At 42.0% G+C, this 19517-nt stretch overlaps 1 protein-coding gene across 14 annotated transcripts in view; it reads right to left on the bottom strand.

Moving 5' to 3' along the window:
- Positions 1-937: 937 nt before the first annotated feature.
- Positions 938-19517, bottom strand: part of LOC120896128 (RNA-binding protein Musashi homolog Rbp6) — a 592490-nt gene continuing 573910 nt past the window's right edge. For 12 of the 14 annotated variants that reach the window (XM_040300013.1, XM_040300010.1, XM_040300009.1 and 9 more), the window contains 3 exons: positions 8240-8305; positions 7296-7537; positions 938-7175 (listed from right to left, as the gene is read on the bottom strand). In XM_040300013.1, the coding sequence (XP_040155947.1) occupies positions 7134-7175; positions 7296-7537; positions 8240-8305 (350 nt within the window). In that variant the 3' untranslated portion in view covers positions 938-7133. The remainder of the gene's footprint in view (positions 7176-7295; positions 7538-8239; positions 8306-19517) is intronic. The other 2 variants (XM_040300016.1, XM_040300017.1) reach the window with 1 other exon arrangement.

The raw sequence follows: 19517 nt of genomic DNA, 5'->3' as shown, positions 1-19517 counted from the left end.
CCAGTTGCGCACCAATGGCCTACACCCATTAACGTGCCCCGTGCCGAATCGTTATTGCCCTACCGATCGCTTGCTTTCTTGCTGTGTTTTTTCTTCTTCTCCCATTGCCTGGTCCCCACGGTTTTGCTGGTGCCCCGGGGGCTCGTGTATGTATGTTTGTTCGTGTGTGTGTAGTGTCAGTGTGTCTGTTTCCGTTCTGTGTGTTTTTTGTTCTTTTCTGTTTGTGTTATCTCCGGTGCCGCAGCTAGACCACGGTTACACCACGTTACATTACGTCTCTTATTCTGACATTGCTACACCTCACCCATCACGGTATCACGCACCTTGCTACCTTGGCATGACCATAAACGAGTGTGTTTTTGGTTTTTTATTTATTTTTTTCCCTTCTGCCTAGAGTGTGCTTCTGAGTTTTCCTTGTTTGTTTTGTTTGTTTGTTTTTTTTTATTTGTTTTGTTTTTGTTTCTTGGTTGGTGGGGACTTGCTTACTTTCATTTGTTTTGTTTTTGTTTTTATTTGTTTTTGCTTAATAAAAGTAGAATATGTTTTTTTTGTTGTTGTTGTTTAAAGTGTGCTTACGCGCTCCCGTAAATGTATTTCCATTCATCCATGTTTTGGTTCGCTCCCTGCGCTAACGTCTTCTCCGAGAGCGGTATCTGGTTTCTTTCTGCTTTTACTAGCTAGCAATAATTGTAATAATCATCATAATTCACAATTGTTAATTGTATTTGTTCATTTTGTTATTTTTTGTCTGTTTCTGTTGTTGTTGTTGTTGTTGTCGTTTTGTATTCCATTTGAGAGAATGTGTACGTTGTTCTAGCTGTTGCTGTAGTAGTTGTTTGTTGTCGTCTTGTGTCTGTAAGCTGTGTTTCCTTGTGTTGCTCTCGCACATTATTGTTTAGAAGAAAATTGTGGGATTTATAGCGTTTTATTCGTTTGGTTTTGTTTGTGTGTGTGTGTGGGTGTCTGTGTAGTTTTATGTTTTTTTTTCTTCTTCTCCTTGTTGTCTCCTCCTGCTTACATGTCACATATTCAGGCAATTGGTTTTATTCTTATTTTGCAGTTATAGAATGTTAATGCGCGGTATTTGGGTATTTGGTTTACCGTACTTACTTTGTCCGGTTGCTTTTGGTTTGTTTGGATTTGTTGCTTGGGATGTGGTGGTTGTTAAACTTTACGTTATTTAGCATAGAGTGAGAGAAAATTGTGTTGCTTCTTAAGTTGTTTTTAATTTTCTTGTTTTTTTTTTTTGTTGGCTGTTGCGTACGCTTTCTTTCTGCTGTTCACTGCTGTAACTGTCGGTAAATGTGGTTTTATTCTCGCGTTGCCAGCATCCTTCCTGTCACAGCGTATTAGAGCGGGGGAAGGAAAACAACGGACACCTAGAGTGCCCCGATTTTATCCCCTCCAAAAGAGACACGCCGGGTGTCGTCTGGTTTGGTGCATACTTTCTTTGTTTGTAGTTGTTTCTTTTAATGATGTCTTTCCTGTTTGTGCTATTCCTTCGTGTGTGTTTTTGTTGCTGTGTGTATGTATGTGTATGTTTGATCTCATTTATCGATCGATCTCTCTCTCTATCTCTTTCGTTCTCCCTTTTGAAAGGTAGTTTGACCAGGCAAATGATGATGATGATGATCATATTGATGATCCGCCCTCATCGGCAGGCATCAAGAATCAAACAAGGCTCAAACCCCGCGCGCACACATACGCGGCGGGCTGTGGGCACTAGACACAGACTTGGCAAAAAACGTTACCTTCCACCCGGGGTCCACCCTCTAGCAGAGCGTTTCTAGAGACCATATTGTTCGCAATTTTACGTTTTTGTGTTTGTTACACGCGCCGCCATCCATGTACTGCGTGTGTGCGTGCGCCTTGGCGCGCCTTGCATGGCTTGTGTCCCATATTAACGCATCCTTTGGGCCCGGCATGGCCCACACATCATCACACGCATCAGTTATGATAAAAATTAATTTATAATAATTGTAATTTATTATCATAGTATTTTTAAATATTTGTTTTACTTTTTTTTCTTTTCTTTCAATTATTTAATTTAAATTTTAATATAATTTATATTTAACTAAGATTTGTTCTTCCTTGCGTCTTCCTGCTACTGCGCAACTGCATGTGGTTCTGGTTCTGCTTGTGTTTTTTTTTGGGTGTATTTTTCTTTCGTTCTCTCCTTGCCTGTTGTTGCTGTTTCTGTTGCTAATTGTTGTCCTGTTGTTGTTGTTGTTTTTTTTTCTATCAACTTTCTCGTTCGTTAATTCATCTGTGATCGGGTTTTAGGTTTGTGTTTGGTATGTTATCAATCTATCCCGCGGAATTGCTCCATTTTTTTGCTTCACGTTTCACCTCTATGTACCTACTGTTTGCTGCACTGGAGTCGCTGTCCACATCTTTAGCCTATATGTGCTGCCGTGATTTCATTTCTTTTGCTTCCCCTTTCTTAGCCGGCATCGCTCCGTTTTTAATGCGCTTTTATCTGCTGCTGCATCTGCATCCATCTCGACATAGTTATATATTTATAATATTTTACAAGTGTGATTTTCTGTCTTCTCTTTTGTCTGCCTGCCACTGCTGCTCCTTTCGAATGATGCTAAATATGCTGTTTCCCATTGTTTTTGTTTGTGTGTTTGTGTGTGTTGTTTTTATTCTTCTCCTCTCGTCGTTTTGCTTTCGTTATTCGTTCATTAATTTGCTTTTGAGTTTTTGATGAATTGAATCGTGTGAGTTTGTGTGGTATTTTGTAGTAAGAGTTCCCTTAAAGTTATGTGAAATTGTTTATGTGAAGTTTTTTTTTTTGTTTGTTTGTTTGGGAGGGGAGGGTGAATATTTGCTGATAACGTTTCGTTTTGTTTTTGGTTTGGTTTATTATCATGCTTGTGATGCTGGTGAGTAATGACAGAGTGCAAACTGTTACCTTGTTTGCGGTAAGAGTGTAAAATTGCTCCAAACGCTCCAACCCTTCAAAACTGCACACATACATACACACACACACACGCAGACACACACACACACATTGCTTTGTAAAAAGGATGCAATTTTCCACAGGCTTGCTCCGAATGTTTGTTCTATGCAGGAAAAAAAAGCAAGGGTAAGAATTTGATGAAGATGTGATCTTTAAACGTTGCATTGTTATTGTATATGAATTGTTTACTTTCAATATTTAAATGTATAGGCTATTAGTGCCATCCGCGCCGAATGGCCAAACAGTGCACAGTGACACCGAATACAATGCGCCACCACCCGCCCCGCTCTTTGCGTTACTCTGTGGTACTCTGTTAATTGATTTCTGTTTTATTTGCGTTTGTCCACCCACCAAACCTACATGCACGCGCTTGTGCATTAGTGTGTGTGTGTGTGTGTGAGTGTGTGTGCACGCATGTGGGACTGTTGAAGTGGGTGCGGAGGTGACGTTTACAACAGAACGAGGTACCCCGGCCGAGGGGCCGTTATTTAGAAGCGGTACGCACCTCTCCCATCCGGCTTTGCTGCTGCTGTCATTGTCATTTATTTTAATTAATTAGCTGGTGCCACCAGGGCCCCACACAAACCTCCTCTGCACCCCTTCGCTAGCGCACATTCAGCGCACTTCTTCCTTCATTAGCTCCTTCGCATAAGCTGTCTGCTGTCTGCGCCGCTACTTTCCTCCTGCCAGCTTCCTCCTACGAAGACCGCTCATCATCGTACTAATATAACAATTATTGCGTTTTCACCTTCCATCATCACCAGCGTTGAGGGTTTCCTTCTTTTTGTTTTCCTTGTTTTTGTTGCTTAATATTTTTCTCCATATCTATTTCATACAAACATCAATCTTTTTCCGACCTTTGCCGTGCTTTTCTTTTTTTTTTATTTTCTTCTGTTTGGGGAGGAAAAATTTCAATTACTATAATAAATTGTTTCCTTCCTTGCCTGCGCCACTCGGTTTCTCTGTTCTGTGCTGTGTTCTGTGAGTGTTGTTTGTGTGTGTGTGTGTGTGTGTGTGTGTGTGTGTGTGTGTTTTGTGGGGCATTTTCAGCATTGTGTATATTTTGTTTGTTTGTTTGTTTGTTTGTTTGTTTGTTTGTTTGCTCCTTTGCTTCACCGCGTGGCGCCGTGTGCTTTGAGAACAGAAATAGCAAACAGGAATATAAAACGACAAGGAAACAGTAAAAAGTAACGATGAATATTAAAAGTGGCCGAACTGCATACATCTCCCCACAAATACGTAGCGCATAACGGTGCATGCGCTGCTTCACGGCAGAAAGAAGGAAAGAAAAACACAGCACAGCAATTCATACCGCTGCCCGTTGACGCAACGTAAACGCGCACTACGGTTACACCTTTCTTGTGTTTTACCTTTCTTCGGTGCTTTGTAGGGGTTTGTTTTGTAGTGTGTGTAGTTCCGTCGATTCTGTCTTTCATAAATATATATAATATATATTTATATATTTATATATTTTTATACCTAAGACCACTAGCGTACCATCTTTTACCTGCTGCTATTACCGTTGTAAAAAAAGTTACGTTAAATCGTTAAATATGCTTGTAGCAAACGTAATAATTGTTCCATAATTGATAGAGTGTGTGTGTGTGTCTGTGTCTGTGTGGGTTCTGGTGTTGATCGTTATGCGTCGAATGTGTTGCATCACTGTTACTATCATAAAGGGAGGAGGGTGATCACGAGTGTGTTTGTTTTGCTTAAATGGTTTGTTTTTTCTTCTTCTAATTGTGTCAGCTGGAAAGTTGTGTGTGTGTCACACATCAGCCTCACTACATGCACACTTGCAGTGTGGTCTGTACAATGCAATAGGGGGGGGGGGGGGGGGGGGAAGGAAAACAATGGCAGGCGCGTTGTTGCGGTGTTGGTGGTTCACTCCTCCCCACGTGCAACACGCTTCATCCTGTGCTGCCTAGTGCATCGCAGGGAAAGGATGCACGGCGGCAGGACCCCACACAATCTCATCGCCCCGTGCTCCCCCACCATGCTTTCCACTCCTCCTATACACTCTTCTCCTCCCCTCCCAATTTCTATCTATAGTTTGTCTGTGTAAGGTCAGAGGCTGTGATTTGAGTGTGTGTGTGTGTGTGTGTGGGTTTCCGTATGTATGAAACGAATGTCAAGGGGGGGCGTTTACTATGTTCTGCAACGTTCTTTCCTTCGTTAAGAGAATGGTAAATTTTTGGTTCTTTTGTTAGAGTTTCTCCTCCCCAACCCCCCCCCCACCCACGCGTTTTCATGCACGCCTTTCACTTATAGATTGCATGTAAGATTTTTATTTTTTGGGGGTAGTATTTTTTGTGTTTTGTTTTTTTTTTTTGGTTGCTTTTGTTTTCATTTAGCTAAGTATTTGCTTTTTAAATTGGCTTAAATTCAAAAAGACATTAAGTAAATAGTAATTATTCGTAATAACAAATTGGGTTTTTTTTTTGCTGTTTTCATCTCTCCTCGCCTCTACCTTGCCTTTTTTTGTTGTTCTTTTTGCAAAACAAATCGTGTTGATTTTTGTTTCGTTTAGCTCATAGGTTTAAACAATCATGTTTAGTTTCGCTTAACATTAATATGTGTGTGTGTGTGTGTGTTTAGGTGTGTTAAAGTGTAGTTTGTATGCTCATTTTTGTTTTAGTATATCGAGTTGGATGTGTTTGGTTGTGTGTGTGTGTCTGTGTGTATAACGCTTATTTTCACCCTTCCACACAGCACGTGATTTGCTTTTCGCGACAGCAACGTGTGAGTGTGTGTGTGTGGGTTGAGGGTTGATTTGTTTGTTAATAATTTTTTGCATTTGCAACTCGTTTTTTTTCCATTATTCTGCCACGCTTCCTTTTGTTTTTAATATACCATTTGCCTTGCGCTTGGCTGCTCGTGAAATTTGACTGCCTTAAACACCCGTTTGGGAGGGGGCTGGTTCTATTAACGTTAGATTGTTACCGCCCCGCCACTTTCTAGCTTATCTCACATCCCTTTCCACCATTAACTAGACAGCTTGGCAGACTTCACATCTTGCGAAAATGGGTAAGCGATGCTTCCCCTTCGAAGAGCAGAGACCGCCAAAAGCACAAACAACACACAAACCACATCAACATTAGCCGTTGCGATACAGCAGCAACGGTAACACCAGTGTAATAGTTATGGTGCACAACGAAGGGTATGCTTTAAAAGCGAACAAAGTGAACAAAACAAAACACTACAACGATGCATCTGCACACACACACACACACACACACACTGCAAGCCGATATTGGCGTTTTTTTTTGTTACTGTAGATTTTCTCTCCCTGTCAACCACTGCGGCGGAAGTTGTGGGAAAAGAGTGGGCCCGTTCTGGTTGCCACACAAGCAATATAAACGATGGTGGAAATTACGCTGCAATTGACAACTATCCACCACAAACAAAGCTGTGGCTAGTGGGCTTTCTGAGGATACTTGGTAAATTAACGGGAAGTTAGGCAGACGTGTGTGTGTGTGTGTTTTTAATTCAACCCTGTATAATGTATGGGAAAAATGTTCTCATACAGTGAACATTCGATTGCTTATAAGGCTTTTGAGCCAATTTAATTAATCCACCTTTTTGGGTTGGAAAGTATAGCCAATTTTGATAGCCACTGACGGCAACATTTCAATTACTTTCATTTACCCTAAACAAACTCGAAGCAGTTTGCTTCAAACAAACCAATTTTCTCTCAACTCAGTATTATTTTAACAGCGTTTTGGCATATTTTTTTTTAAAATACCAAAACCAAATCCCAGTTTACGCTTATTATAGTGAAATTATTTACTAATAAAAAACCATACCGTTTCCAATTTCTCTGAACCATTATTCGCCATATAAACCTGCCTTCCGACCATCTGCTTCCTGTGCGCAGACCGTTCTGCAGTGGGCTGGTTAATGATGTTGCTGATGATAATAATGATGACGAGAAGCGGTGTCGCTGCTGCTGCTGCTGTATTGCAGCAACTGTTGTGGCAAAACGGTTCACAATTTCTGGCTGTGTGTGTTGTTGGTTCTTATCTGTATCTTCTTCAACCTCGCGCTACAATTTTTCGGTTCCACGTGTCCGTTTTAGTCAGCAAATTCACGCGCACAAGCAGCTGCTCGTCTGTCAAACTCCAGTCCAAAGTACTAGCGATGGTGATCAAATATTGCTTAGTTTTTTTCAATGGTAGCCGTTGGTGAATGCCGCTGGAATTAGTTGGCCCTGCAGGAGGAAGGCGTGGAAAAAAGCATGGTTAAAAACGGCAATCGGTAGGTGCTCTAAAAGGCTGTTTCAACAGTACAGAGAAGCTGATCTCATTGATCTCAGTGGTGGTTTGCTTACCGGGCTGTAATTTAGCGGAGCACGGCTGACGGCAATCGCTGGGAAGCCGGATGGTTGCGGGCTGGTGGCTTGAACGTAACCGACGCTGTCCGCCGCGCTCGAGCTGTACATGTCGATCGTCGGTCCGGGCGAGTTCGCGTTCGGGAAGCCGGCGGCGGTCCGGGTGGTGGTGGTGTGCGGGGACGCTGGCGGACCGAAGCCTTGCGCGGCGGCCGCAGCGGCGGCCTGGTAATTGTTCATCACTGTGGGGGAAGGGAAACGGAAAATTGGAATTAGCATCACAGTGCACGTGCTCTTAGCACCAATCGTTCGGCAAACTTAGAGATGGCAAAAGTATTGATTTGATCCGATGACGGGAGATAAATAATAACAGTCGTTTGTGTTGTGACGGGACACAGTGCACCATGCCCTATGGCTGTGTAGGGGTATTGTGGTGTAAAATGGTTTATTATATGTTTTTAATATTAGTAAGATCAATCTGTTTCGTACAAGTTAGCAAGCTGATGAATGACGTTAGTTTTGGAAATGTTATGAAATTAGTTGATTAGTAATGTATCCAGGAAAAGAATTACAAATTTTAGTAGACTATTACAAACATTCGAGATTGTGTCATATGAGGGGAATGGTTCCTAGCAAGTCTTTGAAGACTTTGTTCAAGTTAATGATCGTAGCTGGTGAAGTGCTGGCAATGCATCACAAAAGTTGCAGAAAACTCTGCATCAGCACTCCAAACACTTTTATCATAAACAAAAAGGAATTCTAAACTGCTTAAATCTGAAGAAAAGTAAAATTAAGACTTCAGAAAAAAATGCGTTGATTAATTTGTTTTTGGTGTACCACTTCCTTGGTCACTATTGATACTCAAAGTAAGTTTCTTGCCGATCGAGACATTTTGAGCCAAAACCTTCAACGAAGTGCCTGGAAGTGGGAAGTGCGTAACCTACCCGAAAGAGCCTGCGTCAGTAACGGTGTGTTGTTGTTTGGTGTCAACTGTCCATTGGTGATGTCAACTGTAGATGAAACAGGGAAGGAAAAGAGAAAAGAAAGGTCGAAACGGGAGATCGAATCCTCATTAGTGACCATCGGCAAACAGTGTCATGCTGTGTTAAAATGTTGCAATAGAGAAATAGAGCGAGAGAGCGAGAGATACAAATGATTCAGCAGCTAAACAATTATATTTGTAAAAAGAAAAAGAAAAAGAGAACAGAAGGAACCAAACGAGGCAAAACTGCTAAACGAGAGCTTTGACGAGTGCGTATGTAAATATGGAACCATTCTTGGTTCCGGGGCAAGCATTGCCACTAGTTGAGGTTATTTTTTATTTTCCAAACGTTTGAACGGACGTACCGCAGCCTGTTGCAAATGAGTTTTACGTACTTGTGTCCTGGTAGATAGTAGTAACTGGCGCATTTCTTGCTTTAATTCAACATTGCTTAGTTTATAGGTAACATTGCACATTCACATTTTCAATTGAAATAAACCTTAACCTTTGTGCTTTCTCCTGGACATAATGAAACTTCCGCTGGAAACAAGGAGCTAAATCAAAAACTAAAAACTAACTAAGAACCGAATCGGAACTGCTCAAGAGATAGAGATAGAGAGATAGAGAGAGAGAGAGAGATAAACAAGGGTCAAGAAAAACTATAATAAAACTAAACAGAACAGGAGACCCCCGAACGATTGCAGAAGGTGAATGCTATCCACCGTGTTGCTACAGGTACTGGGAACACATTTTATTACGGAATCGAGAAAATAAGTATATACACTCAGTGCCACGGGACATCATCACAGTTCCCCCCAGTTGTGTCACGTTCCAGCTGTGTTCCGGGGATTGATTTGGCGCCGCGAAAGAGGTTGTGGCGCCCAGCCCAACCCGGCAGCCAACAGTTGGGTGCGTAATTACGATCATTTAGCCCTTAAGCAATTAGTTCGGCCAAGCGGAGCAATCGCTTTCCAATCGCCGCTCGCTCTTCGCGGGAAATCTGGCTCCGGCCGGGTCCCATAAAAGCAGGAGGAAAAGTTGTACGTATGTATTGGTGTGATTGTTTTCGTCTTGCAACGCACGACGAACGCACGGCGGCGTTCAACAAAAATAAAACCAATCTTGATGACTGTTTTTCTGTACAAGTACGCGTAAGTAAGTGTGTGTGTGTGTGTGTGTGTGTTTGTGAATGTGCGGCTCTGTTTATGCTGTAAAAACAGCACTCGTCCCACCTTTCCTCTCCCCAAAACCAAGTTCACGGATGGGAGGTAAGTGGGGGGAAAAAAGTCGTACTTTGGACATTGGCAAATAAAAACAGACTCCTGGCGCCGATAAACTTTTTGCAACGCCGCCTGCAACACCCAACGGTGGTGGGAGGTTGTGGATTCGTGTTTGTGTCTTTTTTTTTCTCTCTCTCTCTCTCTCAACCATTTGAACTTGTTTGTGTATGTGCATTCGGTCCCAAGATAAGTTGGTTCAAAGTTATGTTTTGTCGCCGTGTCGCCCCGTTAGACCATCGTATGTGTCTTCAGAATGTGTGTGTATGTGTGTGAGTGTAGGAGGAATGAAGAAAAAAAAAAGCGGCACAAATCGGCACAATTGAATGCCACCCAGCCGGCTGTTTGCGTACTATTTTTCTTTATTTGTTTGTTGTTGTCGTCGTCCTCGTTGTCGTTGGGGCGCGTGATATCTTGGGAGTGTGGGGGATTTTTTTCTTCTTCTCCTTTGCTCAATCACGGCAAAAAAAAGGCGAAAAAAAAATGGAGGCAGGTAGTGCGCGCCTGTTGTTTGGCCCAAGTGCGACAAAGGGAAATAATTTTAATATACTTAATGTAATTCGTTTACTGCTCATTGGCTACGGTTAAGTTTTGTGCCATCGAATCGAAGAGAATCATTCTCGCTTCAAGACGCAAGAGGCAAGCAGGAGAAGGAGCGAAGGAAATGGGAGCAGAATTAGTTTCGAACGAATGATTTCCTGTGCTGGGTCCCCTTTTTCCACCCCGCTCGGGGTAGGTTGGCTCTTTTTGTTATTTGCTTTTGGCGTAGCGTTGGCAAACAAGGGAAAGCGCCATAAATTAGTAGGCGAAAGTTTTTTTTTTTTAAACACGGTGCGATGCGGATTTTCCAAATGAAAAAACAAATTGAAAGCAACAAGACGCCGGACAACAGGAAAGGTGAGGGTGGAATGGAAATGTGGGCAGGAAAAAATGCGCCCTGCCAAGTTTGTGTGTTTTGTGCTTGTTAGTTTCGGGTTGTTTAATTGTTGGCGTGCAGAGATTGGGCAAGCAGGCGGCTGCCTCATTAGGAAAAGTGCGTGTTGTTCGGCTGCAAAGCGCGCTATTTTTTAAACAGTCATTTCAAATTGTTAACCAAGCGCCATAATTTAAGTTTATCGCACCGTACGATTTCATATCAACCAAGACACCAAGCGCCCAGTTGCGGAGGGTACGTCAACATTTACGAGCAGCAAAGGGGCGTTTCCTTTCACTTCACACTGTTAACTGTCGAACAAAGTGCGAAACGGTTTGCACCCTCGCCGAACGGTGTTCAATTGCTACCGGTCACGCACTCTGGTAAGTTCGAGCGGCGTCAAACCGTGACAAATAGGCAGACATTTTGATTAAAAAATACACACACGAAAACAAAAATGAGCTGCCGAAAAAAGGAGGGCAACAATAACGATGCCCAAATTGTAGAGTAGACATTATACGTGAATTTAAAAACATGGAATAAGTTGCAAATGGTGTTCGAATACCATTCTGGTACGTCATTTTGAACACCTTTCAAATGGTTCGTAGTTTTGAAGGCTGCAAAAACATGAATTTCAGAACGATGGAACACAACTGGACACTGTTCAAGGGTAACTGTGGACGAACGTTTGACTTTTAGATGTTCCCTTTTTACGCTTGTACTACGTAGTAAGTTTTCTAGCTACTTGCTGCATCAAATAAAAGACAGGACAGATTGAACAGGGGCGTTTTTTCCATACGACGCAGTACATGGGGCTATTTATGGTAAAACAACTAAATATACGGTTCGTTATGTGTTTTCTTTTTTCAGTTCAACAAAAAACCATTATTTAAATAAACGTAACAAAACTCCCTACGCTAAATGGCGAAATTGTGCTGTATGTATACTGAAACTCTCTTTTTTTAATATTTATTACGTATTAAATGTAAACAAAGTTACTGCTAATGGCAGCTAAATCCTACGGACAAACGGCGCTCCGTATTGAACAGTTTGGTATAGTGTGTAAGTAATCTACAGTTGATAGCAAGAAGAAAAAAGTAACAAATCACATCTGTTCTGTTTGTTTTTGCTTTCAAAACAAAACCAAACTATGTTCGAACTTCAACCATACGTGGGAGGAACATGCATTGGTTTTGTTTTTAATGTTTAGGTACCATTTACATTTAACCAATTGACGGTAACTAGTAAAACACATTTGCTTTCGGGGTTTTTTTTTAGTTTAAATTATTAACAAAAACTACGGTTTTCTGTTCAAATCTTTGGAAACGTCTTCTTTGCTTTGGTGTTGTTCTATTATTATATTTGTTTAAAAAATGGAGCGGATGAAAAATAAACTGTAACACCACACTCTAAGATTTTGTCTGGATTAACATAAAACCCAACGCAAGTAAGGACTATTCTATAGGTTTATAAATGAAAATTGATAGAATTTGGTATATCAGACAACGCTACTAATTGTTGAGCTATTCTAGATTGAGTTGGTTGTTGTGGTTGTGTAGTGTATTGCTAAAATGTATCAGCAGGTACTCTCGCTGTAGATTAAACGTTTCTGTTTTGCTAAACCAGTCTAACGATAGAAGAAGGCACACGCACAAAAATTCGATTTGTTTTTATGTTAAAATCAATTGTGAAAATACCATGATACGTTTATATATTTAGATAAAGCAAAAAGAGCCACTCGAAAGAAAATCCACACACTCACACACAAACATAAAAATTGATAACAATTTATGTAAAATGAGCTCCAATCTCGCCTACAAGAACTAGAATTGATTTTTTTTCTCTCCCAAAAACGAGATCTTTTTGTTACAACCGGTTAATGAGAATCACACTTCAAACACACGCACAAACACACACTCAATCGTAAATGCAGTATGATTTAGCTAAAGTATGACACACACACATTGTATGTATCTGCCATTACTGACGGCTATGAAATACGATGACGGAAATTGGCAGCGAATTAAAAGAAAAGTTTATCTCTATTCTAATTTAAAAACAACAACACGCTTGTTAAGGCACACGCCACACAGCCGCCTGGTTCGTTTTACTTATCGCTATAAACTATGTTTCTATAACCCACAACACACACACACACACACACGCACACACAATTCTAGATTGGCCATCGCTTCGCTATCCATAAATACTGAAGCGAAGGCGGGTGGGTCGTTTCGGTTCTAGTATCGCCTAGCTATAATGATTTTAAGATGGAAAGTAACCAAACTCAGTCTTGTAAAGCACTTTACACTTACGAGGCTAAGGATTGCTCCGATCGGTGACACTAGTAAGGATCGGCTAATGAGCGGTTTTGTGTATGTAACCCCGATTCGGTTGTCTAAGTCCTCTTGTTTCCTTTACTGTTTATAACTGTGTTTCTTCTTGAGGATTGCTAAATCATTTCAGTCTTTTCAATAAATGGCTTCTTTCTTTTCTTGGATATATTATTTTCTTTTTGTTTTGAATATTTATTTACACAATATGTTTTTTTTATTAGTTTTCCACACATAACGATGAAAACTCTTCTCAAAGATCCTTGACAAAAACGAATGAAGCGGAAATGAAACATCGTACTGTTTGAACGAAGCAAACAGCAACGCAATATGGTACGTTTGCGGAAAAATGTTTGAACCCTCAGTTGACAAGAGAAACATATATTTTTTTTTGAAATGGTTGGCAAACGAAGAGACTTCATACATAGACAGGGTTTCCAGTACCCGATGAGTTTTGGTGTAGTTTTGCGTACCCGTAGCTGTTTATTTCTTGTGACGCTGATGTGTTAGAATTTTAGTTTTTTCGTCTTCCTTCCTTTCAAACAAGCGCTATATAGAAATATGTATGACAGCCGAGGACGACGGGTGAAGGGTTGGATTCGATGCGTGTGAACGAAGTTTTGGTTGAGCTGTCGTCTAACCCATTGCACATTGCACAGTGTGCACAAAGCCCATGGTCGGTGCTTGCAACCAACTGACAGACTTTGTTTGATACCGACGATTCGCTCCGTCGTTTCGATGACGACCAGACAATGGAGCCGATTGTATTGCCTCACGAAAAGCGACGGAAATGAACTGTATCAAATTCATAAACAAGCTTGAGTGTGTGCGAAAACGAAAGCAATTCTCAATGATATTATACCCAACGAAAGCTAGAAAAGAAAGTCAATTTGATTCTGATATACCGAATAGCAAATGGACGATTGAAGGGAAGATTTGTTGTGGTTGCAAATCTAATAGCAAAACTCAACCAAAATTCCAACAGACTGATTTATATGGGCCTGATTGTGTTTGTTAAATGCTTACTATTTGGGATCAATTATATAAATCGTTTGCAGCGCATACGTTTTAAAATATAATAAATAATAAATAGTAACATTTAACCATCAAATGAGGATGAGAAGGAGTTCAATACGACGATCTATGAATGAATGAAAAATAAGTAAACAATATTCCCATTGTAGGTTATCGTGTCTGTTGCCAAAAGATACACTTTTCACTATCCAGCTTGTTTGCCGACAGTGGCAACAAAGAACCTGTTTTCCATCCCGCGTACGAACAACTTTCTCGATGAAGCTAATCCGTCGAGCGGTTCGGTTCGAAAAATCGACAAAGAATCTGCGTAATATGCTCATCAAAAATCTCGTAAATCGTACAACTTTATTTATCTAGCTAGTTTTCACCGTGTATCGTTTACAGCGCTCCGTACCGTGTTGCACCATCCAACCTCACGCGAACCGTGAGCACTTTCCCGCCGCCGAACCGTACAGTTTTGCTCATTATATTAATGATCTCCCGCTGTGCTCCATCCTCACACACACACACACACACATACATATAAGCAGGTGGAGTTGGGTTATGGATAAATAAAAGAGGAAAAACTAAACTCTCTCATCCATCCAACAGCTTCAAGCCATGCATCAGTCCCTGCCAGCAAACCAGCTAACAACTGAAATGGAGGCGCCTGGTGGCTTATGGCGCACTTGCGCGCAAAGAAGCGGTGGAAAAAATCGCTTCTTTCTTTGGCAAACAATTTGCCTTCGCCGCCGTCGATGGGGTAGGTGTGCTTGGCAGCGATGAATAGCACAGCACGGCAGGTGATGTTTTGCCGGCCGCGAATCGAGTAATCCGATTCGTGGCCTGAAACCCGGCCGGGATGGGGCAGCTAAAACTTTCCACCGAGCCACAAGTATTGAACACTCGAAATCATGTTGTGGTGTAGCATGCTTACATTTAACTACTGGAATTTCTCCAACCCTCACAAACACACACACACACACACACATATACAAAAATAGATACGGTAAGAGTGCGACGATTTGGGGGAAAAACTTCACCCCAGGCTGTTGCGGAGAAGGGGCCGTGTGCTTGAAGGTTTTGATGAAGCATTAGGCAGAGGCAAAGTTCGGCGAAATGACGGATACCTGGTTGCACCGCTCCCTCGCTCTTCCTCTCTGGAGCCTATCGCCAGCAGCGAGGTGCCAGCTTACTACCCCTGCCGTGGCATCAATATTTCATCGAATTTCGACGTAATTACGCAAGCCTGTACAGCCGCGCACACAGGCTCATCCCCCGTTGCGGGAAAAGTTCTGCCGCGATGCTTCTTATTGCGAGCGCAATAAGGCGGGCAAGAGCGACAGGGATAAGATAGGAGCAAAGATGTTACACAAACGATGGGAACCGGAACTGCTGTCGGCATACCGTCGTGCAAACGCCACGTTGAACGTTTCAATATTTCATCTCCGCCGATTGGCGCTGTTTGTTGGCCCGCCGATGCTGCGCCACTGCGCCGGCATGAACAGCGCTGTGCGGGGTATATGGCAGACAAAAGTGCCAACAAAAATGGGGTTACATGAGGCAGCAAGAGGCTGTGAGTCTGTGCATGTGTACTGGGAGTGCTTCCTGCTGTAGCGCATCGCTTCATCGCGTTGGCTCGAGAAAAATGCAAATGCTCGAGCGTATTCACATTGCGTAACATTCGCCCGTGCGCTCGCATAAGCGACCGAACAGAACCCGAGGGGGGGGGGGTCTGATGATATGCTGTAATGAAGCACACCGGGCTGGAACGGTTACGCGATTTATGTGTCAGCGCACGGTCGCCAGGCGGGGGGATCAGTTTTGGAAAATATTAAGTAACGGGCCGGCACTGGCAGATGGTTTCGAGCCGGCCGACTCGCTGCTGCTTGTAATGAAAGTCTTTAGAATGAAATTGACTGTCTTGCGATCGCACCTGTCAATATAATCTGATGCAGGCGAGTGCGTGTGTGTTACGATGGATATAATTAAATTTCGCCCATCCTCCAAACGAACAACAATGAACCCCAACGTTCCGGCAGACGTTACAAGTTTATCAAACCTGTGAATGAAGGCCGAATCCCATCTCAAACGCAAGTAAATCATTCCGGACTTTTTACTTTTTTAGGGGAAGGCCCAACGAAGTGAATCAATTTAAATAAAAAATAAACAAAACCATGCATCCTTCGTTCAGTGGGAGTTTCTCGTTCTTGTTTTTCTATCTCTCTTTCCCCCCTTTTGCTCATGCAATCATAATCGAAGGTATTGTCCCTTGTCATGTTAGATTGAACATTTCAAAACAAGATGTGGGATACAGCGTGAGTTACCTACAATCATGGGACTAAAAAATAAATAAAGTGTCAACAATAATCTTGGACAACATAAATTTGGGTATGACAGCTTTACCTCTGCCAGCGCTGTCCTTAAAGAAGCGCACGCAAAAAGAATGGCTTTTGTTTTTGCGTTTCTAGAAGCATCGCACTCTCTGCGAAACGTAAATGTTCACGTTTCAGAAAAAAAATGGAACAAAAATAGGCCAGAGAGGGCGGAGTGTGCCAGCCCTTGCCTGCCCTGGTGTCGGTTATTAGTGATGACAAGGGGATTTTTTGGTTTTGGGCATCGCGCTGCTCTCTGGGGGATGGTTTTGTCTTAAGTTTGTGCCATTTTTTGTGTATGTTTTGTTTGGTTGCCCAGCACCCTTTTTGGAAGGCTCGGAAGGCCCGCGGGCTTTATTTGGTTACTCTTTTACCACAAAAGAGATATCAAAGTTATGCATTGAATTGACCGAAATGTGTCACTTTGAGTAGGACACATATTTTGAAAGGTTGTGTTTTTTCACACTGTTTTCCGAAGAAGGAATTTAAATAGTTATTAAATTAGTGTTCTCTTTTTCTTACGTTTTTCTTTTGAACTGTGGGGTTGGCCATTTTAAAACGCAACATAGAACGTGGTGCTTTGCTAGATGAATTTTCATATCACTTGTATTACCGTACATTGTTTTATCCGTTTTTATGATCGTAAATAACGGTTGGATTTGGCTTCCTCACCCTGTGCATGCTGTCCCACATGCCGGTGTCGGTGTGCTTGTGAACACGATTGCCTCGGGCCTAACCTCACATAATGATGGCGGGTGATATAAGAAAGGGTGGATAGTAATTAGGACGATTCAGGATAAATGTCAATGTTTGAACAAGGGTACGATGGCACCGTTAAGCGAAAATGCTGCCGTTCTCACCCAAACACTCAGTCACAAACATACACAACCACACACACACACATACACAGTATGTATGGTCAGGTGTCAGCAAAGCGAGAAAGTCAACCGGTTGATGAAGGATCGTGTGGCTTGCCCTTTTAGAATACTGGCATCCATCGCCTTCTACAAGATGACAAAGGGGAGGGGTAAGGCAGGGGCTCTAATGACATTTTTGCGACACATGTCGTAATCAGTCGAAGCAGCAGCAGCAGCAGCAGCACCCGTGAGTATGCTGCCCCGGTTTGCCACGATGTCGAACAAGCGCTCGACAGGCCCTCGAAGGTCGGTCGTTGGCGGTGGCGAGAATAAGCGCCAAAAATTTGATTCATGATAGCGTTTAGACGGAAAACCGCGCACATACACACACCCACAACCACTCCGTCAGATGTATCCGGAGCATCCGCAATGATACGGGCAACATCGGCTGACACTTTCCGGAATGTGCGCGTTTTTCAACGGTAGAGGAAATTACTCGGCTTGCCTAACAATGTTAGGGCAGGAGGCGGCCCATGTTCCCCCGCGTTCTAGCCCGCACTTTCTCCCGCCTGCCCGTACCGTGTTTTGGGCTGTGATGGAGCCTCTGGAGCATGCGGGGTACATCTTGAAGTGGTGGCAGCGAGGATGGAAAGTTTAATTTAGTGCTAACATCTGGCCGACGGCACAGACACGATTAAACCAGGTATGGAAGGCAAAGAGGGGGAGGGTTAGAGAATGGACAATTTTGACTCACATACAAATGAGAAGTTTTTCGAAAAAGACTACGCAACAAACTGTTTTAATTAATTCAAACGTCCATTTGCTATTATTTGGCCCTGCCGTGAAAATAGTAACACAAATCGATTGAATCAAACATCATCCACACTTGGAATATCTTTTTGGCGTGTGTTTTACATTTTACTTTTGGCAAAAATTGTAGCTGCTGCTGTTGTTCTGTTTAACTTTGATATTTAATTGCAGTTTTCATAAATTTTTGGCATTTTGTGTGTGTGTTTTTGTTTTGCTGTGTCTTTGTTATGGTTTTTCTTCTCTTCTTCCCCGTTTTGTGTGTTTTTTTGCATTTTCGTTGTTGGTTATCTTTTATCTATTTTGCGTTTCTTTTTTTCAGCGTGTAAGCGTACGGTATGAGAAATTGGTTATACATTTCGTTCATTGTTAGCAGAAAATAAGGCCAATCTGGCCGTATTCCTAATCATGATGTAAAATTGTCGCATTTGTTTCTGATTTTTTCTCTTTCATTATGCATTGTTATGGTAAGCTTATTAGTAGTATTTTTGTTTCTGGCATTTTATGTTATTACATTGATTTGTTCGATTGATAGGACAGATTCACGAGTTCGTGATAAGGGGTTTAAATGCTTTTTTGTGCCAATTTTGTGCCAAGCCAAGGTTCGTTGTTTTTTTTTATGATAGAACAATTACTAGTGCAAAATCGAGATCGATGCTTTGCTTACATTGTTTTTTTTATCTCTTTCTCTTATAAAATCTCCCAAAATTGAATCCTCCCCCAACAGTTTTCAGCTTGAACGTTTGCTCATTTATTTTATTACGGCTTATTGTAACATCATTCGTCTAACTCAAACTGTTGACAGTAAATCACGCCAATCAATAACAAGGTTATAGATTATTATCCTTTTTTTAACTACTTTAAATATTGGTAAAAAATAAAATCATGCACCAAACAAATCAACGATAACGAAACAGATCAAGCTACTGCGAAGCAGCGTGTTAATTTTTAATTGCGCCCAATTACTTTCACCACTGCACTTTTCGGCTACGGTGTTGTTGTGGCGCTAGTCGATCCTACCACCTTCCCAAAAAAAAAACCTTATCCGTTTCTCCGCATTTAGCGAGAATCTCGTTGGAATAAATTAAATATTCATATGGGAGAAAAAGCATGATAACTGGGCCTGCAGCCACACTCCATCCTGCCCATGATCGTCCGTTTCATCAACGGTGGTTCATTTCGTGCACCAAGCAGTGGCGTTCGAGACCAGAAAGAGAGAACAAAACGCATCAACTGGGAGCGTAATGTGCAATGAAATGGTTCAGGCAAAATCGGTCAGATTCGGGTGTAAAAGGTTAGGTAAGGCCAACCGGTCCGGCGGTCATGCATTAATGATCAAGGGCTAACCCCCAGCCAGCTTCCGGGGACGGAGGGGATGGTTTGTGGTTGCCAGCTGCTGCAGCCAGCACCATGATTGGAGGACTGGAATTGGAAGGATTGGAGACTTTCTCTCTTTCTCACACCCTTTCAATGTTGTTCCGCGTTACCAATTCCCAGCACGAACCGCGGGCAAACGGATGCGAAAATTTATTTGAAAATCTGCAAATAAAAAGGCACATCCTGTTTTAACGCGGGCTTTCTGTTTTTTTTTTGTTGCATGTTTTACGTTTTTTCGCTGGTGCGTACGTACTTATTTTCATATCAAATGGACAAACAGCAAAATA

This window comes from Anopheles arabiensis, chromosome 2 (genome assembly GCF_016920715.1).
Source record: "Anopheles arabiensis isolate DONGOLA chromosome 2, AaraD3, whole genome shotgun sequence".
NCBI classification, from domain to species: Eukaryota; Metazoa; Arthropoda; class Insecta; order Diptera; family Culicidae; genus Anopheles; species Anopheles arabiensis.
Note: the sequence above shows the minus strand (reverse complement) of the source record. Positions and strands in the feature narration are given on the sequence as shown.